At 41.3% G+C, this 11,827-nt stretch overlaps 1 protein-coding gene across 1 annotated transcript; it reads right to left on the bottom strand.

The window, feature by feature from the left end:
* Positions 1-2,814: 2,814 nt before the first annotated feature.
* LOC144048748 (uncharacterized) lies at positions 2,815-5,288 on the bottom strand. Its single transcript, XM_077561021.1, has 7 exons — positions 5,029-5,288; positions 4,154-4,187; positions 3,879-3,982; positions 3,489-3,755; positions 3,209-3,302; positions 3,013-3,080; positions 2,815-2,904 (listed from the first exon to the last, which is right to left on the bottom strand). Exons 1-7 carry the CDS (start codon positions 5,125-5,127, stop codon positions 2,815-2,817), a joined length of 756 nt encoding a protein of 251 aa, XP_077417147.1. The 5' UTR covers positions 5,128-5,288.
* Between the last annotated feature and the right edge of the window lie 6,539 nt (positions 5,289-11,827).

Below are 11,827 nucleotides of genomic sequence, written 5' to 3'. Positions count from 1 at the left end.
GCCAAGATGGCCACCGCCCTGGGTGGGCAGAAAGGCGGTAATTCAGGGTGTACCTAATTAATTGGCTAAAATGGCCGCCGCCCTGGGCGAGCGGAGTGGCGAGAATCCTGGGCGTACCTAATAAATTGGCCAAGATGGCCGCCGACCCGGGTGGGCAAGGGGGAGAGAGTCCTTGCCGTACCTAATTAATTGGCCAAGATGGCCGCCGCCCTGGGTGGGCAGAGTGGGGATTAATTAGGTACACACCTAATTAATTGGCTAAAATGGCCGCCGCCCTGGGCGAGCGGAGTGGCGGGAATCCTGGGCGTACCTAATAAATTGGCCAAGATGGCCGCCGCCCTCAGCGAGCGTAGTGGCAAGAATCCTGGGTGTACCTAATTAATTGGCCAAGATGGCCGCCACCCTGGGCGAGCGTAGTGGCGAGAATCCTGGGTGTACCTAATTAATTGGCCAAGATGGCCGCCGCCCTGGGCGAGCGGAGTGGCAAGAATCCTGGGCGTACCTAATCAATTGGCCAAGATGGCCTCCGCCCACCTTTGTGTACCTAATTAATTGGCCAAAATGGCCGCCCCCCTGGGTGGGCAGAGTGGCGATAATCCAGGGTGTACCTAATCAATTGCCAATCCATTACATTTAATAGAAAAAATAAAAATAATAATAATAATGTGTTCTTTTTGAAAATGTATTTTAAAAAATGGAAATGAGCTGAACAGTTTAAAATTCAAACGATTGAAATCGGTCAAGAAATGTGGAAGTTAGGCATAATCACCATAAAGTAAAAGTATCTTACTGTTCCTTTAAGAAACATGCACATTGACGCACACGCATTGGACTAACACGTTGGAGAGACATCACGCACCAAGCCTCTCACGACTTAACGGTTCAAGATGCTTAAGGTGAAAATAAAGTTACTAAATGACACCTTAGCCAAATAAAAGTTAGTTTGTCTGAAAGAAGACACTCGTGACTACAAAATGTGAGAATTTGATGTCTAGTGAGCAAAGATTGTGGCCATGGTGACGAGTTGAAGTGACGTAACGCACCCACATTGCATTGAGATTGAATGAGAGAAGCACCCCTTCAACAAAAGCCTCTCGCGACTTAACGGTTGAAGATACAGATTCAAGAAATGACTCGTTAAAACGGCAAGGGTTTGGGGAACACGAGCATGTTCTCATTTTCTTAATCGGATAAAAAATGACCAAATGAGAGCAGGTTGAAAACTTATGATTTATCAGAAATGGAGAGAGGAAGGCGCCTGAAATTAACATGGCAGAGATAGGCGAGTTGGTCCGACTTGTCCGAGCTTAAAGGGAAAATAAAGGTACTAAATGACACCTTAGCCAAATAAAAGTTAGTTTGTCTGAAAGAAGACACTCGTGACTACAAAATGTGAGAATTTGACGTCTATTGACAAAAGATTGTGGCCATGGTGACGAGTTGAAGTGACGTCACGCACCCACATTGCATTGAGATTGAATGAGAGAAGCACCCCTTCAACAAAAGCCTCTCGCGACTTAACGGTTGAAGATACAGATTCAAGAAAGGGCTCGTTAGAACGGCAAGGGTTTGGGGAACACGAGCATGTTCTCATTTTCTTAATTGGATAAAAAATGACCAAATGAGAACAGGTTGAAAACTTATGATTTATCAGAAATGGAGAGAGGAAGGCGCCTGAAATTAACATGGCAGAGATAGGCGAGTTGGTCCGACTTGTCCGAGCTTAAAGGGAAAATAAAGGTACTAAATGACACCTTAACCAAATAAAAGTTAGTTTGTCTGAAAGAAGACACTCGTGACTACAAAATGTGAGAATTTGACGTCTAGTGACAAAAGATTGTGGCCATGGTGACTAGTTGAAGTGAAATTTTTTCAAATACATTATTTGGTTCCCGGCACTGGATGGCTAATTAGCCAACAGAGTGTGTGAGAAAGCTAATTCAGCCACTGTCTTTGAACCCGAACAGGGGGGGGGGGCTTTCATTCCTTAAAAAAGATTTCGACACTGAGCTAAAGATGGGAAAAATTCCTACAAAATGAGCTAAAATTCGTATCGGTCGGATAACGTATGCGCGCGCAGCGTGTCTTGGAAAAAGGTGCTTGAAGTGTGATTTTTTTCCCATTCATTCCCAATGGGGAGTTAATTTGGGAGTTTTTTGGGAATAGCGTCGCCAAGGTAACTGGGAATTCTTAGAAAAATAATAGCGCAGCGAGTCAGATCGAGCCGCATCGTTTGATACCTCATTTGTGCCGGTGCGATGTACGGTACGGGCCGCATTTTAGCGGAAAAATCGTGGAATAATATATAATAATAATATTAACTAGAAAAATTCCCGCGGAAATTTTGAATGGGACTGCTGACTCTTTGGTAATGAGCTGAACAGTTTAAAATTTAAACCACTGGAATCGCTCAAGAAATGTGGAAGTTAACCTTAATCAACATCAACTAAAAGTATCTCACTGTCCCTGAAAATGTATTTCAAAAAATGTAAATGAGCTGAACAGTTTAAAATTTAAACGACTGGAATCGGTCAAGAAATGTGTAAGTTAACCATAATCTAAAAATATGTCACTGTCACTTTAAGAGCGCACATGCATTTTTGACTTGGAGCCGTCACGCGCCCCACATTCCATTGAGATTGCATGAGAGAAGCACCCCTTGAACAAAAGCCTCTCACGACTTAACGGTTGAAGATACAGATTCAAGAAATGGCTCGTTAGAACGGCAAGGGTTTGGGGAACACGAGCATGTTCTCATTTTCTTAATCGGATAAAAAATGACCAAATGAAAGCAGGTTGAAAACTTATGATTTATCAGAAAGCAGTCCTCTCCATCCGCATGTTGACAGCATCCCACAGCAACCGCGCAAGCACCGGCTTCCCATCGCTGTCACTGAGGTGTACCTTCCAGACATGATCAGAAATAAATATTATATATCTGCAAACATACTTTTGATAGGAGGAGCACTAATAAAATGTTTGTTTGTTTTTTGCAACAACTAATGTACTTACCCCGTCTCTACACCACAAATGAAGCTGTGACAGCGGGAAGTGGCCAGCAACAGATAGGTAGCGAATACCTACAGGAACAAAGAAAAAAAACATTATTAGTTCAAGAGTCCCGCTGAGACACAAAAATCAGATCAGGAGGTGACGTAAAGAAAAGTAGAACTTTGTGTGTGAAAACAATTTTCAACATGGAACGTACCCATAATTGCTGCCACCCGGTGGTACTCCTGGCGTAAAAGGTCCTGCTGGGCCAGCTTGACGGTCAGACGAGGGGGGAAGTCCAGGACAACAACCTGCACAAAGTTTAAAAAAGTAAAATATACATCTGGAGCAAGATGAACTTTCATTAATATTCATCAACTGCTTAACTACGGGAAAAGGCTGAAATGTATTTTAAACAGAACATATTTGACATATCATGCAAGTACATACTTGAAATGTAAATGTATGAACTATATGAAGGAAATGTGTGAACTTACGTTGGGCCAGCGGCTGCAGACGGTGCGCAAGAACTGGCCAAAGTCAGCCGCTGCCTCAGCGATGGGGCGGCCCAAGTTGTTGCTGGGAGCCAAAATGCAGACCGCCTCGGGTGACCGAGGCAGAACAGCATTCAGCACCTCAGCACGCAACTCTGAGGCACTGGCACCCGGGGTGGACATCACGCCAAAAGAGAAATGTCCCTCCGGCAGCTTCACAACCCCATCGGCAATGGCTCGCAGGTGGGAGTCACCAACAACCAGGACAAACTATAAAAGAAAAAAAAAAAAGAAGAAGTAATTGAATTTCTTTTTTTTTTAAGTATTTAAAAAATTAAAAAAAAGACAAATGAAGGTTAATTTGTTTTACAGGCAGTTTATTATAAAACATACCTTGTTGTCCTGGTTCAGTGATGGAATGACCAGTTTGTGCCTCCGCCCAGTCACAGTTGAAACTGGCCATTCCCGAACTCTGTGGCGCCAGCCAGTGCCTCTGCCTAAAATGATGCACACACAGAATACCATGTCAAGTCTCACAACTTAAATTGCTGACAAAGCACAGTACAAGTTACACTTTGAGTGTATATGAACCTGCAAAATATTGGAATTTCTAAAATAATCGATTGTAAAACTGCTGCAGAAGCAATTAAAATAAAATGATGACTGACCTGGTACCAGAGCCTTGGCACCAACAGAGGACACCTAAAACATAGACATTACAATTGTAGGCATGTGCAGTCACCTTAATGCAGAGTAAAAAGCAAACATAGGTTGTAATGCTTAAGTTAGTTTCAATGAAAATTGACCAGGTCTTTTCTACATACAAGTGATGTTAATTCAGGCCAGGTTTATTAATGAAATTATTAATCACGAAAGAGATTCAAGGACTTAACTGATACTTTTGTTTGTGTCTGAAATACAGTCACAATTGATCAAATTTGGTAGAATTTTCTGATCAAATACATGAGCAAAAAGGCAGCAGATTGTACCAGCCTAACTTCACAACAGCACCATCTACTGATAAATGTAATGTACTCCAACTACTGTCAAGTGTTAAAACAATTATTGGCTTGACATTATCATTTCAACTGTTCCTCCCACAGTCATGCAATAGACCATGTCTGCAGTTATTAAATATAACATGTGAAATATCTGTGTCCAGGATAGGCATCTCACAAGTTTTTGATCAATGTTAGTGAGTTTATTTTAGACATCAGTAGTTTGAAAACTTCTTAGAATATTTGAAATCTTGTAGAAAACAGACTTCATCAAAATTCTATTCAGAATTATTTTGACATGAATAAAGCACTGCACAAATCACATGTCATACACTCTATATTCGTAAAACTGTGCCCCGATGAAGACAAGCTTGTGTTTAAACACGTTGGTAGTCCATTTTTAATAAAGGATTTTTTAACATTACTAATGAGTGTCTTGCATAAACAGACTGCTTTTTAAGCTAATTTTTCTGCCTGATTCTATATTTGTAGCCTGAAATATTGTGTATTGCACATTAACAAAGAATTCAATAGAGGTAAAGTACATGCTGGGGTGCGCTGTTTGGCCTCAGTTCCATAGCAGCAAGGTCCAGCTTCTTCCATTGGCGCTTGGCTGCCTCTGAACGCTTCCCCTTCCGCGGCATGCTGCTACAGCAAAGAAAAAAAACTTGCCATGACAAAGTCAAAAGTAAAGATTCAACATCAAATTTGTACTTAATCTCAGATGTGTATGAAGCATTAAAAGCGTACACTTCCGAAATCCCTCATTGGCGCCGCTTCGCTACACCGTCGACACTCACTCAACCCCCCCCCCCCCCCCACGTCGACGACAGACGAGACAAAAGCCTTACTGTATATTGTAGCAACGAGAGATGTACACAATTGAGATTTAGAGCCTACTCTAACTTTTCTTAGTTTTTTTTTACTGCACATTAAAACTTTAATGTAACATCTGCTAGCTCTTTGCTAGCGCTAGCAGGTGCAGCTAGCATGTAGGCTACCATCTCTAGCACTTAACTTTTCCAATCTTGTTAAAACAGCAACATAACGTTCAAACACATCAAATACGTTTCAATACTTCGCCAGTATTAACGTGATGTAGTTTAGGATGGGGAAAACTTGCAAAATCACACTTATTTAGCATTATTCACCAGACTACAAACAATTGCCTTGCAACTTACCTCAGACGAGATGAAATGGGAGGAGTAGGTTCTCGAGAAACTTCTAATTGGTGTCATTAAAGCGTCTCTCATTGGCCACAGCACAGACAAGCAGAAAACGAACCAATCAGGGAAAAGAGAGAAGACTAGATCCAACTATCATCAAGATTGGTTGCATTCCATTGAGATTGTATGACAGACGCACCCCTGGAACAAAAGCCTCTCACGACTTAACTCTTCAAGATACAGATTCAAGAAAGGGCTCGTTAGAACGGCAAGGGTTTGGGGAACACGAGCATGTTCTCATTTTCTTAATCGGATAAAAAATGACCAAATGAGAGCAGGTTGAAAATGTATGATTTATCCGAAATGAAGAGGAAAAAAACACCCAAATTAACATGGAAGAGATTGGCGAGAGAGTCCAATATCTCTTCGCTTAAAGATATATAACATATTAGTATTCTACCTAGGACAGTGGTTTATTTTTGTTGTTAATTATGGGACTGCTTGCGGAGCACCGCGCGGAGCAAGCAGGCACATATTGTTATTCTACCTAGGACAGTGGTTTATTTTTGTTGTTAATTATGGGACTGCTTTGCGAAGCAAGCAGGCACATATTGTTATTCTACCTAGGACAGTGGTTTATTTTTCTTGTTGTTATTATTATATATTATTCCACGATTTTTCCGCTAAAATGCGGCCCGTACCGTACATCGCACCGGCACAAATGAGGTATCAAACGATGCGGCTCGATCTGACTCGCTGCGCTATTATTTTTCTAAGAATTCCCAGTTACCTTGGCGACGCTATTCCCAAAAAACTCCCAAATTAACTCCCCTTTGGGAATGAATGGGAAAAAATCACACTTCAAGCACCTTTTTCCAAGACACGCTGCGCGCGCATACGTTATCCGACCGATACGAATTTTAGCTCATTTTGTAGGAATTTGTCCCATCTTTAGCTCAGTGTCGAAATCTTTTTTAAGGAATGAAAGCCCCCCCCCCCCTGTTCGGGTTCAAAGACAGTAGCTGAATTAGCTTTCTCACACACTCTGTTGGCTAATTAGCCATCCAGTGCCGGGAACCAAATAATGTATTAGAAAAAATTTCACTTCAACTCGTCACCACTGCCACAATCTTTTGTCACTAGACGTCAAATTCTCACATTTTGTAGTCACGAGTGTCTTCTTTCAGACAAACTAACTTTTATTTGGCTAAGGTGTCATTTAGTACCTTTATTTTCCCTTTAAGCGAAGAGAAATTGGACTCTCTCGCCAATCTCTTCCATGTTAATTTGGGTGTTTTTTTCCTCTTCATTTCGGATAAATCATACATTTTCAACCTGCTCTCATTTGGTCATTTTTCATCCGATTAAAAAAATTACAACATGCTCGTGTTCCCCAAACCCTTGCCGTTCTAACAAGCCATTTCTTGAATCTGTATCTTGAAGAGTTAAGTCGTGAGAGGCTTTTGTTCCAGGGGTGCGTCTGTCATACAATCTCAATGGAATGCAACCAATCTTGATGATAGTTGGATCTAGTCTTCTCTCTTTTCCCTGATTGGTTCGTTTTCTGCTTGTCTGTGCTGTGGCCAATGAGAGACGCTTTAATGACACCAATTAGAAGTTTCTCGAGAACCTACTCCTCCCATTTCATCTCGTCTGAGGTAAGTTGCAAGGCAATTGTTTGTAGTCTGGTGAATAATGCTAAATAAGTGTGATTTTGCAAGTTTTCCCCATCCTAAACTACATCACGTTAATACTGGCGATGTATTGAAACGTATTTGATGTGTTTGAACGTTATGTTGCTGTTTTAACAAGATTGGAAAAGTTAAGTGCTAGAGATGGTAGCCTACATGCTAGCTGCACCTGCTAGCGCTAGCAAAGAGCTAGCAGATGTTACATTAAAGTTTTAATGTGCAGTAAAAAAAAACTAAGAAAAGTTTGAGTAGGCTCTAAATCTCAATTGTGTACATCTCTCGTTGCTACAATATACAGTAAGGCTTTTGTCTCGTCTGTCGTCGACGTGGGGGGGGGGGGGGGGGGTTGAGTGGCGTGTCGACGGTGTAGCGAAGCGGCGCCAATGAGGGATTTCGGAGAACATGCTCGTGTTCCCCAAACCCTTGCCGTTCTAACGAGCCCTTTCTTGAATCTGTATCTTCAACCGTTAAGTCGTGAGAGGCTTTTGTACAAGGGGTGCTTCTCTCATGCGATCTCAATGCAATGTGGGTGCGTGACGTCACTTCAACTCGTCACCATGGCAACGATCTTTTGTCACTAGACGTCAAATTCTCACATTTTGTAGTCACGAGTGTCTTCTTTCAGACAAACTAACTTTTATTTGGCTAAGGTGTCATTTAGTACCTTTATTTTCACCTTAAGCAAGAGAAGTCGGACTAATTCGCCTGTCTTGTACATGTTAATTTCAGGCGCCTTCCTCTCTCCATTTCTGATAAATCATAAGTTTTCAACCTGCTCTCATTTGGTCATTTTTTATCCGATTAAGAAAATGAGAACATGCTCGTGTTCCCCAAACCCTTGCCGTTCTAACGAGCCATTTCTTGAATCTGTATCTTCAACCGTTAAGTCGTGAGAGGCTTTTGTACAAGGGGTGCTTCTCTCATGCGATCTCAATGCAATGTGGGGCGCGTGACGGCTCCAAGTCAAAATGTATGTGCTCTTAAAGTGACAGTGACATATTTTTAGATTATGGTTAACTTCCACATTTCTTGACCGATTCCAGTCATTTAAATTTTAAACTGTTCAGCTCATTTACATTTTTTTAAATACATGTTCAGGGACAGTGAGATACTTTTAGTTGATGTTGATTATGGTTAACTTCCACATTTCTTGAGCGATTCCAGTGGTTTAAATTTTAAACTGTTCAGCTCATTACCAAAGAGTCAGCAGTCCCATTCAAAATTTCCGCGGGAATTTTTCTAGTATTATTATTATTATATATTATTCCAGCGATTTTTCCGCTAAAATGCGGCCCGTACCGTACATCGCACCGGCACAAATGAGGTATCAAACGATGCGGCTCGATCTGACTCGCTGCGCTATTATTTTTCTAAGAATTCCCAGTTACCTTGGCGACGCTATTCCAAAAAACTCCCAAATTAACTCCCCATTGGGAATGAATGGGAAAAAATCACACTTCAAGCACCTTTTTCCAAGACACGCTGCGCGCGCATACGTTATCCGACCGATACGAATTTTAGCTCATTTTGTAGGAATTTGTCCCATCTTTAGCTCAGTGTCGAAATCTTTTTTAAGGAATGAAAGCCCCCCCCCCCCCCTGTTCGGGTTCAAAGACAGTGGCTGAATTAGCTTTCTCACACACTCTGTTGGCTAATTAGCCATCCAGTGCCGGGAACCAAATAATGTATTAGAAAAAAATTCACTTCAACTCGTCACCACTGCCACAATCTTTTGTCACTAGACGTCAAATTCTCACATTTTGTAGTCACGAGTGTCTTCTTTCAGACAAACTAACTTTTATTTGGTTAAGGTGTCATTTAGTACCTTTATTTTCCCTTTAAGCGAGTAGAAGTTGGACTCTCTCGCCTATCTCTCCCATGTTAATTTGGGCGACTTCTTCCTCTTCATTTCGAATAAATCATAAGTTTTCAACCTGCTCTCATTTGGTCATTTTTCATCCGATTAGAAAAATGAGAACATGCTCGTGTTCCCCAAACCCTTGCCGTTCTAACGAGCCATTTCTTGAATCTGTATCTTCAACCGTTAAGTCGTGAGAGGCTCTTCTTTGAGGTGTGCGTCTCTCATTCAATCTCAATGCAATGTGGGTGCGTGACGTCACTTCAACTCGTCACCATGGCAACTATCTTTTGTCACTAGACGTCAAATTCTCACATTTTGTAGTCACGAGTGTCTTCTTTCAGACAAACTAACTTTTATTTGGCTAAGGTGTCATTTAGTACCTTTATTTTCACCTTAAGCAAGAGAAGTCGGACTAATTCGCCTGTCTTTTACATGTTCATTTCAGGCGCCTTGCTCTCTCCATTTCTGATAAATCATAAGTTTTCAACCTGCTCTCATTTGGTCATTTTTTATCCGTTAAGAAAATGAGAACATGCTCGTGTTCCTCAAACCCTTGCCGTTCTAACGAGTCATTTCTTGAATCTGTATCTTCAACCGTTAAGTCGTGAGAGGTTTTGTTGAAGGGGTGCTTCTCTCATGCAATCTCAATGGAATGTGGGGCGCGTGACGGCTCCAAGTCAAAAATGGATGTGCGCTCTTAAAGTGACAGTGACATATTTTTAGATTATGGTTAATTTACACATTTCTTGACCGATTCCAGTCATTTAAATTTTAAAATGTTCAGCTCATTTACATTTTTTAAAATACATTTTCAGGGACAGTGAGATACTTTTAGTTGATGTTGATTATAGTTAACTTCCACATTTCTTGACCGATTCCAGTGGTTTAAATTTTAAACTGTTCAGCTCATTTACATTTTTTTAAATACATGTTCAGGGACAGTGAGATACTTTTAGTTGATGTTGATTATGGTTAACTTCCACATTTCTTGAGCGATTCCAGTGGTTTAAATTTTAAACTGTTCAGCTCATTACCAAAGAGTCAGCAGTCCCATTCAAAATTTCCGCGGGAATTTTTCTAGTTATGGGACTGCTTTGCGAAGCAAGCAGGCACATATTGTTATTCTACCTAGGACAGTGGTTTATTTTTCTTGTTGTTATTATTATATATTATTCCACGATTTTTCCGCTAAAATGCGGCCCGTACCGTACATCGCACCGGCACAAATGAGGTATCAAACGATGCGGCTCGATCTGACTCGCTGCGCTATTATTTTTCTAAGAATTCCCAGTTACCTTGGCGACGCTATTCCCAAAAAACTCCCAAATTAACTCCCCTTTGGGAATGAATGGGAAAAAATCACACTTCAAGCACCTTTTTCCAAGACACGCTGCGCGCGCATACGTTATCCGACCGATACGAATTTTAGCTCATTTTGTAGGAATTTGTCCCATCTTTAGCTCAGTGTCGAAATCTTTTTTAAGGAATGAAAGCCCCCCCCCCCTGTTCGGGTTCAAAGACAGTAGCTGAATTAGCTTTCTCACACACTCTGTTGGCTAATTAGCCATCCAGTGCCGGGAACCAAATAATGTATTAGAAAAAATTTCACTTCAACTCGTCACCACTGCCACAATCTTTTGTCACTAGACGTCAAATTCTCACATTTTGTAGTCACGAGTGTCTTCTTTCAGACAAACTAACTTTTATTTGGCTAAGGTGTCATTTAGTACCTTTATTTTCCCTTTAAGCGAAGAGAAATTGGACTCTCTCGCCAATCTCTTCCATGTTAATTTGGGTGTTTTTTTCCTCTTCATTTCGGATAAATCATACATTTTCAACCTGCTCTCATTTGGTCATTTTTCATCCGATTAAAAAAATTACAACATGCTCGTGTTCCCCAAACCCTTGCCGTTCTAACAAGCCATTTCTTGAATCTGTATCTTGAAGAGTTAAGTCGTGAGAGGCTTTTGTTCCAGGGGTGCGTCTGTCATACAATCTCAATGGAATGCAACCAATCTTGATGATAGTTGGATCTAGTCTTCTCTCTTTTCCCTGATTGGTTCGTTTTCTGCTTGTCTGTGCTGTGGCCAATGAGAGACGCTTTAATGACACCAATTAGAAGTTTCTCGAGAACCTACTCCTCCCATTTCATCTCGTCTGAGGTAAGTTGCAAGGCAATTGTGTTTGTAGTCTGGTGAATAATGCTAAATAAGTGTGATTTTGCAAGTTTTCCCCATCCTAAACTACATCACGTTAATACTGGCGATGTATTGAAACGTATTTGATGTGTTTGAACGTTATGTTGCTGTTTTAACAAGATTGGAAAAGTTAAGTGCTAGAGATGGTAGCCTACATGCTAGCTGCACCTGCTAGCGCTAGCAAAGAGCTAGCAGATGTTACATTAAAGTTTTAATGTGCAGTAAAAAAAAACTAAGAAAAGTTTGAGTAGGCTCTAAATCTCAATTGTGTACATCTCTCGTTGCTACAATATACAGTAAGGCTTTTGTCTCGTCTGTCGTCGACGTGGGGGGGGGGGGGGGGGTTGAGTGGCGTGTCGACGGTGTAGCGAAGCGGCGCCAATGAGGGATTTCGGAGAACATGCTCGTGTTCCCCAAACCCTTGCCGT

This window comes from Vanacampus margaritifer, chromosome 3, assembly GCF_051991255.1.
Source record: "Vanacampus margaritifer isolate UIUO_Vmar chromosome 3, RoL_Vmar_1.0, whole genome shotgun sequence".
NCBI classification, from domain to species: domain Eukaryota; kingdom Metazoa; phylum Chordata; class Actinopteri; order Syngnathiformes; family Syngnathidae; genus Vanacampus; species Vanacampus margaritifer.
This window is presented reverse-complemented; position numbering and strand designations above follow the sequence as displayed.